The sequence below is a fragment of the Parus major genome, chromosome 4A (genome assembly GCF_001522545.3).
Source record: "Parus major isolate Abel chromosome 4A, Parus_major1.1, whole genome shotgun sequence".
NCBI lineage: Eukaryota > Metazoa > Chordata > Aves > Passeriformes > Paridae > Parus > Parus major.
Window position 1 is genome coordinate 4,343,070 of NC_031772.1, and position 21,691 is coordinate 4,364,760.

Here is a 21,691-nt window from a genome sequence, read left to right on the forward strand (position 1 = left end):
CTTCTTAAATAGGTTCAGGCCATATACAGGATGAAAAAACATAAAAAAGAATAATTATCATAATTACAACTAAACTAAATTAGAATATATAGAATATATGATGATACAAAGTAGCTGTTGCTTCAAACCTTCTTTTACTGAGACTTTTGGATACAACGTGAATATGAAGATTCTTCATCAGAAAAACAGCAAAGAAATCAAAGACAAAATTGCTGTTTTCTTCATTAGAATAAATTGATTCTATTCAGACCTAAAGGCCAAACGGAAGATCCCATTCTTAATATCTATCTACTACAAACCACAAATATAAGCAGTAATTTTGTACAGACTGAATTAGATGTAGATGTTCATTGAAACATTCTGCCTGTTGGTTATGAAAATCGTGTTAGACACAACATTATGTTTTTCATCCTCAGAGTGAGCCTGAGATACTGAATTTCAAAAGTAAAAAAGTAGATTGAGAAATGTAACAGTACAAATTTTCCCCTCTACAAATATTTTATAAAATTTTATCTGAAGAATTTTTTAAACCTTTGGAATTTATATTTGTTAGATGTTGGCAAATGAATGCTTACTAAATGCTGTCAGTACTGTTATCTCTAAACTCTGAAAATGTGTTCCTCAAATACTGCAACAAAGTTTTTAAAAGTAAAGAAAGGAGTTTAATTCACAAATATAATTGTGTATATACTGAAATATAGAATAACAGAAGTAATTACCTTTCAGTATCTCCACTGACTGTATCCCCTGCTCTCTGTAGAAAGAAAAATAAAGAGCATTAAGCACAACTAAAGACCAGACTTCCTTGGTGCTCTGGGCACAGTGAAACAAGTGACAGAGGTAAACCACAGTCATTCTGCAACTCTAAAGCAAAGGAAATGGAACATTTATTTCAATTTCCAGCTAAGTTATTTTAAAATGAAGATTGTGCTTAAAAAGAGCAATGCAAATGCACCTTGCATCTGCACTTACAAACTAACTTCAGATGCTGTGTAATTGTGATCAAAGCTCTTTAAAGTAAGGGAGCTAAAGTTTGTTTGACTGTTTGCAAAAGTGTTAGTGTTTGAAGGGGAGCTTAAATGCAAAGAACAAATATTGAAATACAGAATACAGAATTTCAAAAGGACAAACTTTCTTTGACATCATTCTTGCACTTTAAATAACTTGATTTACCACACTGGTTATTCCTCTGAGGTTTGGAAATGAACCTGTCTTAGTGGAGTAAGTAGCAGCTGATTTGGGGTTAAAAATAAAATCTTCAGACAGTTTAAGTTACTTTAAAACAAGTTTTATGATGGATTTTTCCCACAGCTAAGAATTGAAATATACAAAAAATGAAATTACAACCCCCTACCCCCCAAATAGGATGTAAAATTCACATATATTTGTTTATAAATGCAGAAATCTGCTCTTGCACAGTCTTTGTCTTTCTGAATAACTGATCATTCTAGTAAGTGCAATGTTTGTGTGTTAATGCCTCTTCTTGAGGCCTGCAGAAGATGTTTGATCCCAGATAATACTGACTCACAGAAGAGTTCAGAGCACAGAATTGGAAGGGACAGGAAGTTTGCTGGGGCTGTTGCACCTCAGGGCTCTGCACAGGAACATTTTTGCAGCAGTTTCTGAGGCAGCTCTAAAACCTGCGGGGGACAAACACATTTTGCCACCTCCTCCTTCAAGAAGTCTCCCTTGCCCCAGGGGAACCCAGCACAGAACCAGTTATCAGCTTTTAGTGTGCTTCAGCTCAAATATTCCAGCAAATGTGAGCAGCAAGGATGATCCCACTCAAATAAGAGGCCTTATCTGATGAAAAATAATGAAATGGTGCCCCTAAAATAATGAAATGGTTTCCCTAAAAGCAGGGAGTTCTCTGCTATTCCTTTCTGACCCCAGGTAAAGGCAGGAGCTCCCACTGAGTGATGGAGCACAGGAAACCCTAACAGGCTCTCCTGAGAGCCATAAATGCCTCAGTTCTCCTCAGAGTATGCTGAAATGTAGCCTAGAGAACAAAAAAAAATAATTTTACAAATAAATTGAAAGTACCCTGTAGAAATACTCACATTTTCTCAAAGCAAACTGGAAGGGTTAACAGCGTGCAGCTAAAGCAAAGTATCTGCTTGAGAGATGTTCTGCTACTGAAAATGCTCTGCTAAATACAAATGCAGCAGTCTGAGCATCCCTGGAAATACGGGGACAGCCCAGGAAAATATTGTGTGGCCAAGCGAGCAAAAGAACTTTGACAGCAGCACTACCCGTGCTACTGTTATAAAAATAGAATTTAGTCCTACCAGAAGGCTCAAAGCTTTCCTTCTCTTATCCCTCTGACTTCTAAGGTTTCTAATTTTAGCAACTAAAAGTGGGACTACTAATTCAGTCAGAGCTTCCCATTCTGTTTCTTAATTTCCTTTTCCAAAAATGCTCCTGAAGTAAAAGCAAAGTGTTTCCAAATCAGGGTTTGTTCCCTGTCTCCCAAAAGGGGCCCATCCCACGCTCTCTTCCCTGACAAAGCTGAAATAAACCTCCCTCACCCTGCTCTGGCTGCTCTTTCCAGCACCTGAATTACAAATTTTCATTGCTATAGGAACTCAATTATTTATCTCCTTCCATGAAAATGCACAAAAACCAACCTCAGTCACACGTGATCACCTCGGATTGTGGCTTCCAGATTTCCTTTGATCAGATATATTTCATAAACAATTATTAGTGTGATGTGAACTTGCATATATTAGGCTGAAAAAAGACTCACTGGAGAGAAATTTGCTTCTGATAATAAACCACATTTTTCTAGAGGTCAGTCTTTCAACACCACAAATTTTTCTGTGTTACCAAGCATTAATTTCCAAAGATATTGAATAATGTAATCTCATTAACTGAAGCACAGTCTGTAGCAGGGAAATTTAAAAAGACTCTATAACAGTGTGAAGAAGAAAAATATGGTTTAACCATTGAACAACTCATAGATTATTGTAACTGATTATTAGTTGCTGTAATTTAGAAAAGAGCAAAGAAGAACATCTATATAAATAGAGAGGGAGAGGAAATTGTTGATATAAGTACTTGAAACATAAAAAACATAATTGCACCTTTTAAAGATTTTATCAATAATTAATTTATTAGAAGAAGAAAAAGCTCCTGACAAACTCAGCATTGACAAAGAGATTATTACCAGGATTTGAGTGTGGCCACTGGGGATTACCACAGACCTTTGTCACATATTTATCATCTTGTATTTGACTGACCTTTTTCCCAAAGAAGCTCTCTTGGGAGAACAATCTTGTTGCCAGCTTGAAATGCCAACCTTTATAAAGATTTCTGATACTTCACATGGAAACACCCACATTGGCATTTCTATAAATGTCTACCTATAGCTAAAATTAATTTCCTTGTGAAATTGTAATTATATGCAGAAACATTGCTGACAATGACTTACATGTGGAAGGCCCTACCTGCATTTTCAGCCACCTTATATATAATTTTTTTTGAGCAGTTACTTCTTACCAGTTTCTGACATTTGGAAAAAAAAAAAAAGCCTTTCCTAGTTCCCAAACTAAAACTTTACTTCATCTTACTACAAGGCCACTTTGATGAGTAGCAGACATGTGGGAGGCTCAGGAGGCACAAGTCTTGTCATGCTGTCAGAGACTATAAAGCACAAATTCTGTGAAATTCAGGTCACTGGCACCTATCTGCCTTCTTCAGTCAGCTCTACATTTCTGGAGCTCTAGGGATTCCCAGGGATCTGCTTCTGCCTTGCACGAGTGGAGATGAAAGGACAAAAAGGCCTCTGTGGTCCCACAAGCAGATCTGAGGCTCCTCTCCCAAAGGAAATCCTGTAGAAAGTCCCATTTACCTGAAACCGCTATAAATAACTTACAACAAAAAAATCATTCCTTTGAATCAGAATTTCTTCTCCTAAGTGAAGAAATCAGATAAACCACAGAGAGCAGAACTCTGAGCTGCAGAGGTTGTGTGAAAATACTCAACACTCATTATTTACTTGTTTCCTAATTCAAGAGGCAGGAATAGCTGGCAATGAGATTAGAACAGCTTCATAATGTGTGTTACTAATCTCAGTGGCCAAATTAAAGATATTTATTCCATCTAGATATATCATTTATTCAGATGCAAAGACTGAAAAGCTTCTTTATTGTACTGTTCTTCCACTCGTCTATACTCAGATAATGAATTATTATTAACAAATGTAAAAAAAGAAAAAATTATTCATTCTTCTGCTCCTTTAACTCATATATTTATTATCCTGAAGATTTCTTTACATCATGTTTGTTTAAAAACAATCAAACAGTGGCCTTGTTATGAGGGGCTTTACTTATCTCTCTACCTCAGAGAGCTGAGGCTGTCACCCACTGAATCTGCTTTCAAAATTATCGTGGTGAGCTAAAAATAAAAGCGAGGTTTTCATTCCACTCACCCTTGCTGAGGGGAGAGATAACAGAGACAGGAAACCACCCAGTGTAATCTACATTTGTGTGCAGTTTGAGGCACTCACATTTGTGAAAAACCAGGTGAGGAAGGAAGGCAGAGGGAAGGGATGAGTTTGTGATTATGGGGGATGATGAGAATTGTCAGCACAAGCTGGGGAACAGGGGAGGCAGCCAAGGGAGAGGTGAGGAAAAACAGTCAATTCCTTCCCCTTCCTTTTCCTCACTTTCCCCATTCCCATGGGAACAGGTTTCCTGTGGCCCTGCCTGCCCAGGGCTGACTTTTCTGATGTGAAATGTTTGTGCCATTGCTCTCCTCCTGGGGAAGGGGGAAAGGACAGGGAGCAAGGCTGAGCCACTGGGTAGAGAAAAAAAATCAGAGGAGTCCCCAAAAGGTTTCCACTGGATTCTTACATGTTGATCCTTTCAGCAGCAGGTCATGGTATTTGTGTGATAAGCGAGAGATTTCTATTTGGTGCATCTTCTGGAGGATAAATATTGCAATTATCATAGCAATAACATCACTTGTAACTAATACTCATTAACAAATAGCTGTTAAATTCAGCTTCAGACTATAGATATGTCTAAACTGGTTTGGTTTTTTTTTTTGGTAGCCTGGTAAAACAATAAAAACAAGGCATAAATTCACTTGCTAAAATAATAGAGTGCAGTACAACTTAGTTGTGTTGTGGCTCTCTGGAGTCAGAGGACTCCAGAATGTTTTACAAATGGCAATTTACCCACAGAGGCACAGCAGGTTAATGAATGCTTCATTTGCTGACTTGCATTGGTGGTTTGTAGTGGTTTGTTTGAAGACTGCAGAATATCATCATTTAAATATGCTCTAATAGAGCAAAATTACTTCTGAAAACACTGCATATGTTTGGATAAAGGCAGCCTCGTATTTGCTTTGTGCAAAGTGTCCTGAAATAACTACAAATAGAAGGAATTCTAGGCCAGCCAGACAACCTGAACCTTTGGAAGCAGCAAGAACGAGCAGCCTGTCTCAGGGCTGAATCTGCAAACACATCCATCCTAAATTCCCAAACACAATCCCAGCCCCTCTCCTGAGCTTCTGCAAGGGGCTGCTTCTTCCAGAAATCAAGGACAACCTAAGTTCTGGGTTAACACCTGTTTAACCAGTGTTTCTTTCTTTACTTTCTTTTTTCTCTTTCCTTTTTTGTTTTTCTGGATCCACGTCAGTTATGAAGTTCTTGATTACTGAATGAATGTGAAAACCTAAAGACTGATGGCATTATTGTTATAAAGAGCTTTTCTTAACATTTTATTTCCCTTTCTTTTCCCTTATACTGTAAAATACCTTTTCAAAATACTTTTTTCCCCTCTAAGCTGTTTATAGATTAATGAAGGGTGTAGTTTAGAGAGTCAGGTCTGAAGAGAACTCTAAAGAAATACATTATTGGACATTGCTACTCAAGGATCCATCTTCAAGTGGGGAGGGAGATGCTTGTCAGCTCAAGTCTTCATGTGCTCAGTCCCAATAAAAAGAATATTATTTTACAATCAGTAAAACTGGGCAGACTCATTTTGAAGTTACAGAAGCCAGAAGTACTTGTGTTTGCTTCTCTGAGCAGCCAGAAGCCACACAACCATCCTCAGAGTGATTTCCCAGCATAACTGCAAGGTAGGGAAAGAAGGTTTCCCATATTACAGATACTTAAAAAGCAAAGACAGGATTTATTCAGCAATTCAGAAAGGAAATAAAACTCTGAAGGAAATAAAGCTCATCCCTGACAGCACAGTTTTGTTTCTTTCTGCAAGAGCAGGAAGGGATAAATAAAACATGAGTGCTTTTCCTGCAAAATTGGCAATAAAAGGCTCCTCCTTCAGTCAGTGGAGCTGAATATGTGTGATTCTCCCAGACTATCTTAATTATTCTACTTATCAGAGCAGCACTCAGACTGCCTGTCATCCCAAAAAAGCATCTGGAACATCTGGCTCATCCCAGCGTGCACCCATTACACAACACCCAGCTTTACATTGGTTTTGCACAGGTTTTAATTCTCAGCATGTACCATTAAACTTTATATCATTTGTCAAGCTGCCTCTGCAGCTCCAGGAACAGTTAAAGAGCATTTCCATCACCCTGTGCCACAGGGATGAGTTACCAGCTCCCTGGGATCAGCAAGAAGGGAATAAAAAGCAAGTTGAGCAAGTTCTGTGTGACAATGAGTAACCCTAAAACACCACCGTGCTTCAAATTATCTTTAAAATAAAAAAGTGACTCCAGGTCTGGCACTCTCAATGAATACCCTAAAGCAGCCATTATTTCTGTTTTACTGTGAACATTGAAATGAAAGAATTGATCTTAAAACTCATTAAAAATTAAGTCTTTTCAACACACTGAATTCTAATTCACACAAAAAAAAATTAGAAATTCCAATCTATTCTCTAGTTTTTAATATATGATACTACAAAGCAAAAGATCCAATTATTTTGTAGATAATGGGCCCAGAACATTTATCACCAACTAAAAGCAGATGAGAGATCATTATCCAATTGGAAAATCTGATGTGGTAACCAGCAAATTGAATTTCAGAGGTACAGAAAGTTGTGCAAGTCTGAGGCAATAAAACCACAGAGTTGAACATTGTGTGGATTTCCAGACTGGATCTGGAATGAGAACTTCAATATTTTCTATTTAGATGGAATCTGGTTGCCACAGAGCAAAATGGAACTGAGCAGAAGGATAGGTACAACTTTCTATAACTTTCTGTAAAACCCTGAAGATTTTTCAAGTTTTTTTTTTGTGTTTTGTTTTATGGTCAGAAATCCAAAATGAAAAATTTCCCAGGTACATCTGGTCTACTGATCTGGAGTCCTGTATGATAAATTTATTTTCTGCAGAATGAGATCTGGTGATAAAAAATAAGAGCATATTCAGTTTTTAACTCTATCCTTGTAATGAGCCCATATTTAGGCTCAACCTGGTAAATGATGTCACTACAGAAGTGAAGCATTAATAAACATAGAAAGTCATGTTCCAAGAGATACTCTATTAATTAATAATTATTTATAACAGCCTTGCTAATTGTAATTGACTCTTGCTTAGGTTCTGTGACATTGCATATCAATTAAATTAGAGTTATAAATATATCCTGGAAGGGGGCAGTGTTTCTTGACAGGAATATTTTACTGCAACATGGCTTCATGCATCATTTTATATCCTGGGCATGCTGCCAATATTGCATTACCTAAATATCCATTTTATATAGGAACTCTGCATCCTCCCAGCAACTTATGAAATCAGGCTAATTGTTTAATTTTAGGTTCCAAATCAACATTCCTTCCAAAGCATTAATCTAGTGGTGAATCTCTGCAATTACCAATTTTGCAAAACTTCTTACGTCTGGTAATTTAAACTACTGTTAAGTGAGTGCCTTTTGGGGGTTTTTTGCTACATATTTATGTAAGTGCTTAGAAAATTAAGCAATGGCTAAGTGATGCTCCATTCCTCCTTCCATCAAGCCATCCTTGTTTGATTACCAAATATTATCACCTTCCTTTCACTAAAGATGATGAAAATCCTATTTATCATCTGCATTTCCCAGAGCATTTATTTGGGCTGGAATTTTGATCTGTATCCAGAAGTTGTGCTGGGCATGTGTTAAGGGCAGAGGATTTCATGGAAATGTGATTCCAACAGCTCTGCACTTTTGCCTTCCATTGAAAAAACACAGAACAAATGTAAGAAGAAAAAGCTAAACCAGTTTTGTCAACTTTTCTAATACAAATGTAGCAAAAGCTGTTTTAAGATGATTTAGTCTCATTATCCAGAAAAGGTTTATGTATGAAAATGTTTATGAAAATCCTGGTAACACCTTTAGATATTAAGGAATTGAGCTGACCCACTTAAAACTTAAATTTATGTCTAAGAACACAACAACTCTCTGTTACATTTCCTTTTTGCTATCAAGCTGCCATGAAATTTTCTTTGATATTTCACATTTTTGTTCGGGGTAGCTCTCTTCCAAGATAAATATGCCCATTTTTTTGCTTGGCTTTTCAGAATTCTTTCAGTATTCCAAGTGGAAAGACGTTAATGTGAATGATTCTGTGCTGCCAAGAACCCACAAAATCTGTGTCAGCAACTCTGTGTTTGTCGACTCAGTTCCTCTTGTATATTTATAAGGCAGTTGACAAAGTGCCTCAGATATTCTGATTCCTGTGATTATCTCCTGAAGGACTGCAAAGGTCTCTTTTAATGCTGCTCCAAACATTTATGGTGATAAAAGGATTAATAGTGCTCTGTCAGTCCATGAATAATCATTTTACCTGTGCCCTCCCCTGCAATCACTGCACATGGAACAGAGTTTGTGAACAGAGACTTTTAGGGTGGGACAACCACTCCATGCACAGTTGTCTCTTCCCAGGATAACTCCTGTTTTCCAGTTTCCTGCTTTTCTTTCAGACCCTTTAGAGCTGACATTTTATGTCATTCGGGTATTTTTAAATATCTAATTTATTATCGTTCGATATCAAACTGCTAATTTATCATGTCTGTTCAATTAGCTGCCTGATGGTGCGGAAATCACACAAGGAAATACAACTTCAGTCCTGAAATCCAGGGTGGAATTTGCATCTCTCCCCAAATGACCCATTTCCCCCTCTTCAGAACTCAGGTGAGCCAACAGATCAGCAACAGAATCCCAAAAACCGACTGAAACCAGATGATTTATCTACCAAGTTATGAAATATGGTTGGGGTTTGTTGCAGGGTTGTATGATAATTTTCTCATTCACCCTAATAAATTGCCTGCTGATTTTCTCTCCAAAAAGCCTTTGCTTTGATTTTGGGATGCTTATAATCTCTGTCAGAGAGATTGAAATCCACAATTTAAAAAATACATTTAAATAAACAGTAATTCTATTAAACTCCTCTGTTTTTACAAGACACAGTAATCAAAGTGGCAATACAAAAGCTTATAAATTAATGTAAAATAGATCATTATCAGGGGCTGAGAGCAGGATCCTTATGAACCTTCAAAGATAATACAATCAAATTAAGCTAAACTCAGTGAGACTGAGTAATTAAGAGCACAATTTTATTAAAGCATCCGACAGCAAATGATTCTTGCCTTGTGTTTTGCTGTTCTATCTTGATTTTTATGAGAAAGCTGTCGTGATCCTGACACTGAAAAAGCGACTTTTATGAGAAATTTTTCATGCCACCATCACTGAGCAGCCCTGACTGTGAAACAGCATGGAAACATGAAGCAGGGGGTTTTTTTTTGGTCTGGATCAATGGTGAGAGGAGAACACCAGGCCGAGGCAGGGAGGTGTTTGCTGGACACTCACATGGTAGAGTGGAACCGTGTTGTTCTCTGCCAGGGAGAAGCTGAGCACGTCCTGCTGCCCTGGCTCCAGCCTGATGCTGGAGGCCAGCACCGAGGGGCTGATGGGGTAGCTGGGGTTCCCTGGGGCTTTGCCCTTTTTCCTGGACCTCCGGCCCGTGTCCCGTTTGCTGTCCTTCTGCGCCAGAGGCTCCTCCTGGATCACCAGGATCTTGTCATCGCTCAGGTAGCGCAGCAGCGAATTCTCAGAGTCAGTGGTTGGAGGGGAAGGAAGGCAAAAAAGAAACATTAGGAAGAGGAAACCAGCAGAGAACCGTTCTGGCTGCCCAGGGACCATCACTCGGTGCTGTTAAAAGGGAAAAGTGTGAATATCCAGGCAATTGTGACCTCTCACTGCCAGTTTGCCATCTAGTGGTATTGCACAAAGCCAGTTTTACATCCTATTTCAGCAGAGGGATGCCCTCAGAACACAAACACAAGATGATTTTAACAATCTGTTAGCAGAAGACAGTCCACACCCACGGTCATTAATTCCTAGACCTTGCCCTTTGTCCCCCAGGAGCAGAGGCTGGCTCAAGGCTGGATAGCTTTTGTGGCTCCACAGGAGAATGGCTGGATAGATCCAGTTGCTGTTTAACCCCTCAGGCTTCATTGTTTTCAGTGTTATCCTGGTCCTTTTTGCCTGTATTTTTATGCAAATATCAGGGAATCTCACCAAGTGGAACTTGAATGGCACCTGAGAGAGCTTTGTGTGTAGGACAATGGGTCTGCTCCTCCCTGACTCCATTCCACCTTCACTGACACCAGAAAATGTTACTGGGTTGTGTCACCCAGGGAGCGTCTCTGGAACCATTCCAGACTCTAGGATTATAATTTCAAGGAATTTGACAAGCTGGAATAATGGTTTTAAGGGGATGTGCAGCATATTTGGCACAGTTTCAAGATGGGAGCTGGCCAGGCAACAAGTCTGTTACTGTCTGTAACAGTGAAATATGAGCTAAACATACATCAACAACTTTGGAATAAATCAGAAAAGGCTTGTGCCTTAAATGAAATTTATTTTCTATTGGAATGGAAGTTTACTGAAAAAGGTAGTTTAAAATCCTGTATTGATCTTCAAGAATATCGTTCATTTTTTGTCACATTTTTAAGAGTCAAGATGAACTCCTCTCAGCTTCCAGACCATGCTTAAAAGATTCTAAAAAAATAATATTCAAGAATCTTCAACCATATCACAATAGTTATGTGATAACTATTTAATAGTTATGGTTGTATATCTGAAGAATATTCATTTGAATGATATGATTGCTTTTTGGCACAGAAAATAAAGGAAAAAAGAAACTGTGCAATTACTTTTCTTTCTTGCAAAGTTCGTAATTCCCACTGGGACCAATGGAAGTTTATGTGATTAGAACTGCTGGGCTGAACACTGACAGCACAATTGCTGATTCCTGTTCCTAATTTTAATTCATTCTGATCAAAATGTTCTCAAAGGATGTTACCTTACATCTGTAACATCACTTACTGTTTTCTAGGGCTGTGCAGATTTAGAACTGATTGCTTTTAACACATATCTGAGTCTTCAAAGTACTTTTTCTCTTGATGTTTATGTTTCTTTATACTAGAATTAAATTCCTCCTACTAATACAAATTTTCAATTTTCAGAAATAGGAACAGAAAAGCACAAATACTAAACAGGCTCTTCTATATCCTCTATGATACTAAAAGAAATGAAAAACCGAGATTTTTTTTCCTGTGATGCTCCTTAAGCAACAAAGAAAAAGCATCTTGGAGAACAGCAGAGAAAAAAAAAATACTCACCTCTGCTTCCCCTCTTGTACATGTTCTGTTCTTTGGACTCCCCTATCCAGCTGTACTCAGTAGGCATCGAAACTGGCCTCAAATCTCCTGGAAACAAGGCAAGGAAAACCAATATAATGTTTGAAGCCTAGGAGTGGAAGGCTGTGGGGTCAGCAATGTCTATAAATTCCAGGGGTGACACAACCCCTCAGAGCAGTCCATTATTAGAGCTGTGGCCCTCAGGATCACTGAAACCTCCCAGAGCCTCCTCTTCATCACCCCAGCCTCGAGGGAAGGTGGAATTTCTTCAGCTTTAGTGAAATTCTTTGTGGATGTAAAGCAGATTACAAATTTATTTGGAAGCTCTGCTCTGTACAAACTCGCTCACCCATTAAACAGGTGTTGGGAATAAAGAGAGAAACAGATTTTAAGTGGATGGAGATGCTGTAGGAAAAGCAGAGAGAGAATGAATACAGACACAACACAGATGTGCCAGGGAAACAGGAAACCCCCTGAGCTGGGAAATCACACGGTGAGAACTGAGGGGATCTCAAGGCACATCCATTTCCACGGGCTCAGAAGGAAAACCTGGGGCACACTTTGGTGCCAAGGACCAGCAGAGGAGATGCAGGGCTTTGAATCATTGGGGTTTCCTGGCACTGTGGCAGTGAGATCCCAATGTGCCCAAGCCATTCCATGCTGGAGCATCACAACAGGGATGGCACCAAACCAGGAACAGCCCCAGAATTGCTGGGAACTGGAGGGCTGACATTTGGAGTATTGAGATTTTCCCATGTTCCACTTGTGTGCACACCATGAAATTTAGAGTATAAATAATCCTATGGAAAAAGATGTAGTTTCATTTTCTGCCTCACAGCTGAGGCTACCTTTAGCTACAAATGTAGGATTCAACTCCTGATCCTTAGAACAATATCAATTAAGATAAAAAAATCAATGAATAAAAAAAAATCACTAGTACAAAAAGAAAAACAAGATTATAAAATTTAAAAGAAGAAAATAGGAAGTCACAAAGCAAGTGAAGATCAACATAACCAAACTGAGCATTTTTTCTGTAAAGAAAGGAAAGATCTGAAGCTCTGAAATGATTTATACACAAATACAGATACCACAGCACAAAAGACATCAAAAATACAAATTTAGGACAGGAATCACACAAGGAAAATGAACGAGTGATTTTGTAAACTGCTTATTTCACTTCCAAGTCCTTTCCCAATAAAAAGTAACCTATAAATTGTTTTGATGTGGCAGCTTGGATATTTTTTCTGAGGAGCAAAAAATTGTTGTGTACAAGGATACCAAAATAAAGTGAAAGAAAAAAAAAAATATTTGTGACATTTTTTTTTCTAACACATTCATGGAAGAGGTTTGATATGCATTGCCACAAGAGCTCTTTAGACCAGAGCATTTTAGAGTCAGAAAAATAACAGAGTATAATGTTAAGTAAACCAAAAAATGCACTGCAATGTTATTAAAAACAAGCTTCATTTTCACAAATACTTTGGAAAAAAAGGACTTTTTATTTACCTGCTTGGATTTTGCATGTACTACCAATACCCATCACCTGCCTGAGTATCCATCCACCTCACAGCTGCACAGGAGCCTTATTTCTAATAATGGCTGGAATTCTGCAAAGTCCAAGGCTGGAATTTTGGAGCAGTAGTTTGTGTCAGCCTAAGCAATAATGAAAGTGGCTGCTTGGCCAGGAAAGGCTTGAGAAGTTTTATTTTGATTTCTTTGCCCATGGCTGTGTGGTTCCAGCATCAGTTTATTGGAGCTGCCATAAATCCTGTCTTTTTACTGAAAGACACGTTGTCACTTTGGTGATTGATGTCACCTCTCAGCCAGAAAGTACAAAACCTTCCACTACAGTAGAACATCATTTGCATCTCTGTTAATCAACAGATTAATTAAACCTGTAGTTCAAAAAAATTCTGGTTTGGCAGTCACTTTTGAGAGAAAGGCATATTTCAGAGACTTTAAAACCAAATTCCTTCTGTATTTCAATCAGAATTGTCCATCATAGACAAAAAAATCTTGTGTTCTCCTGGGATCAGGCAGAGAGCCCAATACTTAAAGTCACCATAAAGCAAGAATTTATGAAAGCAAGCCAAACACACCCATCTGGCTCCAATTTTAATCACAGTTAAGATTTCTCCTTATCTTTCATTCTAAATTTGTTTTAAAATGATGTCACTCCACAATGAGATAAAGAGTGAACATTACTGGTTTTGAGATGGGATCCTATTCAGCGTCACAGCTCTTTCAAGCATCAAGCAGATGACTGAAGCAGTTACTAAAAATATCCTGTCTATAACAAAGATTTATTAAGATTTCCTACTCTGAACAAGTTCTGTGTGCATCTACACACCATCAAGTCCATTTTACTTGCCATTTTTACCAGAAATCCAGCTGCAGTCAGCAAATTACAGCAGCAGGGGGGACGTTCTGTGGAACTGATAAACACAAGATAAACACTAAGAACAGGAGGCAGAGAAATGGCATTTCAGAGCATCCCTGGTAGCAAACCCCACGCCAGACTAAGCAGCAGCAGGATCAGTGACTGCCTTTTTTTCCCCCCACTGTGCTCCCTCCCAGCTGCTGTTGGATCTTCCACCAGAACCCCTCTTGGGATTCTCTCCACTGAACTGCAGCAGGATTTTAGTACCTGTGTTCTTCACAGACATGTTTCCCTTTACTGCTCTGAGCTTCTCAGAGGTTTTCCTTTTCCTAAATTTCAAAGACAAAAAACTTAGGAAGTTGTTTGGGCTTTTTAAAAAAATTAGGAAGAAACCCCAGTCTCAGAGTAGGTGACTAAAGTACTTATGGATGGCTTTGAATATAAATGAATATTCAAAATATAGCAGCTTCCCATAGAGAACACTACTGTCATTGCTTTCTCTGAGGCTCAGAAATAATGCCATTTTAAAAATCAGAAAAAAATCCAGTTTTCAGAAGAAATCTCCTATCTGAAACCTGTATGCTTTACAAAACTGTCCTACTGCCTTGAAAATAAAGCCACTGAAAATCTATGGACCATACACTGCTTTACTTTATCAGGATTTTTTTCAAAGTCATTAAACACCAAGAAATTCAGTTTAAACATAGAAGAATAAATCTGTCAGTTAATTTTCAACACCACCTTTTACACAGATCCATATACTCATATACAGGCACACGTGACTGTACACTCAGTAGGGATTTATATATACAAAAAATTTTCATAGAAAAAACAGAGTACATTATTGTTTCAATAGCATTTTATATATTTAAGAAGTCCCCATCCCAAGATTTTGAAATACAGTTCAAGCACTAATGGGTGCATCATAGGGTACTTCTCATGCATTTAATGCAGCACTGAATTTTGAAGGGCTTTCCATCTTACAGACACTTTCATACCATGAGGCAGGCCCCTACTGAAGTTTAACAGCCCAGAACATTGCAAATGGAATAATCTCCAGGAGTTTGGGAGGGGAAAATGAGTAAATCAAGATGCTGGCCCATCCAAATAATATGAATTTAATTATCATTCAACATTCCAGTATGAACGGCAAAATAACCAAATAAATAACTTACTGCTGACCAGGAATGTTAGAGTGTAATTCTCCTAATTATTCCTTCATGTAAACTTCTGTTTATGGTTCAGAGCCAACAGGTCTGACAAAGAATGACAGATTTTTTGGGGGGGGTTGCAGAGTTAACAGCAGTTTGTAGATGTGGGCAGTTAGAGGAAGGTGAGGAAATGCAGCCTTACCATGAGTGGGGGTTTTTTCCCTTCTCCTCACGCCTGTGGCTCTGCTCCTCTCGTACTCAGAGCTCCCAGGGTGGCTTTCTCCTTCAATCAGAGTGTAGTATTTCCCACTCTCGTGCTCCAGGAAATAGTTTGGAGACTCAGAGCCTTTCATCCCAGACTTTCCATATTTGCTGATGTCATCACAAGACATTATTCCAATTTCATCCCTAAAAGCAGAAAATGATGGAGAAATGAGCCACGTAAGGTAAACTTCCAGCATGCAACTGCTTCTCCCAAACAAATAAAAACTCTTGCAATTGAAATGCTGAACTTTATAAGTGAGGCAATTCAAAAAATGTAAATTAATAAAACCATCATTAGGTGCAGCTTTAATTGTGAGATAATAATTGTGAGATAAACATCCAGGTGTTTTCTAGGATCTGAAGGAGAACATAAGGAATTGTTTTAGTATGAGCAGACAAGGGTTTCCCCTGCAGAAATGCTCAAGGATGAGATAGAAGTAGACACATAAAAGTAAATCAAACTAATTGATTAAAGACTTCTTTAAATACTTTCTTGATTTAGGACTAAACCCAGGTTTTTCTCATCTAAGTAAAATTAATTCACTTAAAACATGATATGATGATAAATCTGTTTTGAGTTCTTAATTTTATTAATTGTTTAGCTTGATGGTGGGAAAGTTCATTTTGCTTTTATTAATCTAATGAAATCAAAGTGTAAAATTTTATTTTTCAAAACCTCAAATTCCTTAGGACATAAATACCTGGGTCCATAAAGCCCTGACATAGGAGAGAGAATGAAAACATCCTGGAGTGCAGAGTTGTCCATTTTTGAGGACATGCCCATCGTACTCGTTGGGGTTGTAGAGCTGCTTGTGGGGCTGGTTGGGATCACAGGCTGTGAAAAACAAAAAGGCACAGGAAGAATAAATTAATATTTCTGTGCTACAAGAAACAACACAATCAGTGTGCATAATTTTAGGAGTTTTGACCTCTTTTTTGACCTCTTAGTTGTTTTTTTGAATTTCTGAAGTTTCTTCCAAAAAGGTGTCTAGTGAAACTCCAGGCTTCAAGACTGGTTATGAAAGAAACTGATAAACGACCATTAAATTAATTTAAAAGCCACCTCAAGGGAAAAATCTGAGACTCAATCAAAATATGATCTTTAATCAATGCAGAAAATCAATTATCTGAGGAGAAAGGACACACTGTATTAAATGCCATTAATACAGAAGTTAATTACAGAACTCTGGAATACTTGTACTGAATGAAATGTTGGTTTCACTGGAAGATTTATTGTTAGCAAGGACAGAACATCTTGATTTTTTTAAAAAAAGCAGAATTCATTGTCCTTTGGATTTATAGCCATAGTGATACAAATACCTGTTCTATGATAAATAGCAAAGAAATAGAAATTAACCTAAACAATAACTGAATATCCTTTAGGATTTTTACTTTTTAAACTTTTACATGATGTTGGACACAATTTTTTGATTCAGATGTCATAGAGAAGCTCAAGCCAATGGTCTGCAAGGACTAGAAGGATGAAAACCAAATATGCTGTGCAGGATACAGAGATATAAACAAAGAATATTTTTCAACCAAGGTTCAGTCTGTGTTGATACTCAAGAAATAGAAGATACTTTTATTTATAAAAGTTATGCTTAAATAGGTACAACCATTTTTCTACAGGTGGAAGGAAAACCCAGCAACTCAAAATTTGGATGAAAGATATAAACACCAATGTTTTTCTAAATAAAATATTTTCTCTCCTCTAGAGGTAAACACTGAAATATTTTTTATGTAGTTCAAAAAGTAAAAGCAGTCCTAAATATCAAAATATTATGTTTTTTCATAAGAATGTTAATCTGCAAAGGGGTCAAAATTATATTAGTTTTCTATGTTTGTTGTTAAACTAAAAAATGGTGTAATTGTTCTGGATCAATTATTTGTGACAGGAAGGATTATTACAATTTAAAAAGTTCTCCAAATAAAAAGGAAAAAATACAATAAATGTATTTAATTTGAATGAAGTTGAAGTGTGCAGAGCAATATTTGCCATTGCAAATGAAAAAAAAAAACCAAACCATTTTGTCCTGAGTGAAAACAATTGGAGAGTTTAAAAATTCAAATAATTTTCTACTATCACATCATGTCAGCCAGAGACAAAGGGGGAAAATGGTGTCACAAATCTCCCTGAAAGATAATGGAGCACAGAACTGGCAAATGAAAACTCTGCTGTTCTTAACTGAGCATCAATTTAAGATGAATAAGAATACTACAACCAGGCCAAGTAATAAATTTTCTAAGGCCTCACAGATTCTGTATCATCAATTATTCATAAATTACCTATGTGATATAATTTTAAACTTAATTATTGTAGAAAAAATTATTAATAACCTCTATAAGTGCCTTAAGCAACAACAGAAAACATGACAACTTTTATTCAAAACTTCCTGCTGTGCACCAACCTGAGGTAACAAATATGATTTCAAGTTCTTAAATCCTATTTCCTTTTTGCCCTCTATAATTATGTACTGCTTTTGTTTTGGTTGGGTTTTTTTGGTTTGTTGGTTTTTGGTTTTTCTTTACCAGAACTAAATCAGTTGCTCCACATGTGGACACATAAATAGAATTATGAGGTGCACCATGAAAATAGCACGTGGAGAGGAATGTATATGGATCTGGACCTGGAACACGCTGTGAAATACAACAGTGTGTTGTTGTTATTCCTTTTTGGTGACAGGCTGACTTTTGATGAACTGTTTCTCCTGAATCTGCTCTCACTGAGGTATTTTCCTGCAGCGTGTCACTCTTTGGTCGTTCCCCATCCTGCTTTTGTCTTGTGCTGTGTCCTCTGCTCATCCCAAAACCAGATTTAATCCATGAGCAGCAAAAAATTCCAGAATAACAAACAAACCAACCCAGAAATTCTCCAACCAGTTCAGCACATGGAACTGCTCTAGAGTCTAAAAACTCTTGCCAAAGTCAACGAAAGGCGAGGACGCTGCAGCCAACAGGAGAGGGAAGTGAGCTCACTGCTTCCAGCAGCAACAAGCTGTTGTGTCAGCTGTCCAGGAAGCTCAGGCTTTAGTGACATCTTGAAATTTAATCAGCCTGCTTCCAAGTCATTACTGACAATAATAAATAATACCAGGTCCAGGTGAGAGCTGCAGGAAACGGGCAAACCCAAAACCTGCGTCCTGAAACGGATCCAGGTCCTGACACTTGAGCTTGTCTCTGTGGCAGGAAGAATAAAAGATCTAAAATTGGTTTTCCACACCTCATCACAGAATATACTCTTAAGAAGTAACACTGGCAGAGCTGTTTTTGTTTTCCAAAGGGGTTTATAGTTTTATTTAAATATCTCACCCCACTGTTCTCTGATACAGAAGAAATACACCCCGGGAAGGAGATGCTTCAAGCACTTCAAGCCCCTCAGGGGCTCCTCAGGAGAGGAGACATCACAAAACCACAGCTGCTGATAATTCCACAAAAGCACCTTGGTGCACTTTCTGTTTTCTGGCTACCACGACAAAGGTAGGCATTTTTGATGGGAAATGCTGTGCCACACATGCAGTGAATTCAGCACTCACTGTTCACTCTGACACAGCCTCCAGACCCAGAGCTGCTCGTGAATTATGATTCTTTCATGTAAAAATATAAAGAGAGGATCTCTCTGGAAGCCCTGTGCAATTGCAATTTCCATTTTGCTGCCTCTGGAGGCTCCGTCTGAAGTTCACAAGTAGATAGATGAGCATCTTGCCAGAGCAAAGGATGTAATTCCTGCAGCATTATGACAGAAAAATCCCCTCTGGGTGTCACAGGGCCCCGTTCCTCTCCCCCAGGGACAGCCACAGAGAAAGAAAGGTGGCCCTAAATCCCACTGTCAGCATTCCTGGGATGCAAGGATTACACAAACTCCTTAAGTGAAGCTCCTGTGTGGGATTCAGGAACTCTGAGAAATGAAAGATTTAGAAAATTCCAGGCAGGGAGGAAGTGTGCCTAGATAAGCTTGGAGGGTTTGTTTTGTTTCATTAATTTAAAAATCATTCAGAAACACGTTCATGTATGGTGTGAACCAAACAAAACAGCTCTGAGAAGCTTATGCAAACTTATGGAAGTGCATCAACTTTTTACAGGATGTTAAATGGCATTAAAGACAACCATCAGTAGTTACTGACTTACTGGCAAACCTTTCCTTTAAAAATGACATTTTGAGTTCAGTGTTTCAGACAGTTTTTCCTGCTGCAGGAAGAAGCAGCTGTGATGTTCACAATTCTTTATTCTTATTTTTTTTTTGCATCAGCAGGTTTTCAAGGAATGAGTACACAGAATATACCAGAGGTTCTATTATCCCTGCTACCAAAAACTCCAGCTTCATGCGAGGTGTGCAACAGAGGCAGAGTTCTCCTGGAATTTAATGGATCTGACACACTTGATTACAAACAAGCAGCTGACAGACTGTGAAATAATGGAAACAGGGAGGTACTGCTGCCTCTGCCAGGCAGAGCAGCCACTGAACCTTGTTCTTCATAAAATTATCTGTAAATTTTCTTTCCTTGTCTGAGTTCCTGTGGCTCCCAAAGTCACCAAAACATGGAGAAAATAATCTGATCATTGCCACACTTATTTATGTCAGCACTCTGCTTCAGAGGAGTTTGGGACAGGCTCCTGTTCCTTTCACTGGAAGGTAAAATTCCCGTGTTTTCTCTTGAATAAAGGATTTACTGTGACATTGCAGCATTGCAGCAGCCACCTTACCTGCAGTGCCAGAGGCTTCCACCTCACATTCTTCAGAAGGGCAGGAGCAGAAACCAGGGTATTCTGAGGACGTTTTTTCAAGGTTAAAATCACTCCATTTGGGTCTTCCCACAGTGCATTTACTAGGTTCTTTAACTGCCAGCCAACCTAAGGAAAAAGTCCATCACTGAATTTTGAAAGCTTTCAGTTTAACTTGAAACGTGAAGGAAATGTTCTGTAAACCAACAAGGTCTATTACAACCTCCAAACACAGACAGGTTTTATAAACTCCTCTGGTCTGAAATCATGCTGCTGCAGCTAGATTTTTATCTTTTTTTTGTTCCTCTAGCCATGCTCCTGAACAAAATAAGGTAGAAGTGAGCACTGTTAGCCTTTCAATAACTTGTGAGATCACGGAACATTTTAAATCCGAAGATTAGGTCATGAAATCATTTCAGTCTGGGTTTTGAGTCTCAGGGGTGGAGGAAGCCAGACTGTGCTGGAATAACACATGTAGAATGGATGTAAGAGCAGTGAGACCCTGCCTGGAGATAAATGATCATTTCTTGGTTTATCTGTACAGCCCCAGGACACAGCTGAGTCTCTAAGTTCCTGTAAATTGCAAACAGAGCCATAAAAAAGGACACCACTGGTACTGTAAGGATGTGCCACTCAGAAAAAAAAACTACTTAGAGACATTTCTTAATCATCTTGATTGTTTAAATAAGAATTTACCATGAGTTATTCATACACAAAACCAGAAAAATGGTTTTTTAGGGCTTTTTTTGTCCTTTTTTTGCCTCTTCTGTTCCAGTCAGATCAGATTTTTAGAGCGTGGCCATGGTAAAGCCCTGCCATAAATGCTGTGACTGCCACAAATGTGAGCAGACCTGCAGCGAGCAGGAATTGGAATGCTGTGTCCATAGAGCAATTCCCAGACACAACTTCCCCAAGGCAACTGCATCAGCCATGGAATGAAGCTGTGAGAAGGAAAAGCTGAGTGAACCCCAGAACAGGAACACCCCAACACATGCAAGCAGGAAATGTTTTTATACTGGCCATGTTCAATCTGTTGGAGTTCACTAAAATAATTTTAATTGTAATTTCTCTTCTGAGCAAAGTGTGAATTCCCACTGATTATAAAAACCAGGAAAATGAATTGTTTAGGTGCTCAGACACAGAGCAGTCTTCATTCACCCCCTTGTTATATCAGGTGGAGTTTATAATTATTTCCTCTTAGAGGAAGATAATATCCGATTACACAAAAAGGTGAAGGGAAAATAATAGAAGACAACCTCCAAGATATTTGAACTAAAATCCTCTTCTAAGAGCTGAAGAGAATTTGGGATATTGACTGCAAGGTTCCAAGCTGCCTCCACAGTGGGCCAAAGGCAGGATCCCACTGTGAAAATCCACCTGGGACAGAACTGCAGGATGTGCTGGAATTCCAGAAAGGATTTTAAAAGCTTTGAAAAATTCTGTTCTATTTTTAATGCTGCTGTTCTATTGAAAACTTTCTAAAAATGCACTGGCCACAGAAAACCAAACAGCAGTAATTATAAATAGGTCACATCCAAACAAATGCAAGGATGGCAGCTTGCAGCCCAAAAAACTCCTCCAGTTT

The 21,691-nt window shown here is 38.3% G+C and overlaps 1 protein-coding gene across 2 annotated transcripts in view; it reads right to left on the minus strand.

The window, feature by feature from the left end:
- LOC107203976 (connector enhancer of kinase suppressor of ras 2-like) overlaps nucleotides 1-21,691 on the minus strand; it is a 168,755-nt gene that overhangs the window by 33,176 nt on the left and 113,888 nt on the right. For both annotated transcript variants that reach the window (XM_033514099.1, XM_033514100.1), the window contains exons 10-15: nucleotides 20,089-20,235; nucleotides 16,089-16,222; nucleotides 15,326-15,531; nucleotides 11,575-11,661; nucleotides 9,758-10,005; nucleotides 720-754 (exon numbers count right to left, since the gene is read on the minus strand). In XM_033514099.1, the coding sequence (XP_033369990.1) occupies nucleotides 720-754; nucleotides 9,758-10,005; nucleotides 11,575-11,661; nucleotides 15,326-15,531; nucleotides 16,089-16,222; nucleotides 20,089-20,235 (857 nt within the window). The remainder of the gene's footprint in view (nucleotides 1-719; nucleotides 755-9,757; nucleotides 10,006-11,574; nucleotides 11,662-15,325; nucleotides 15,532-16,088; nucleotides 16,223-20,088; nucleotides 20,236-21,691) is intronic.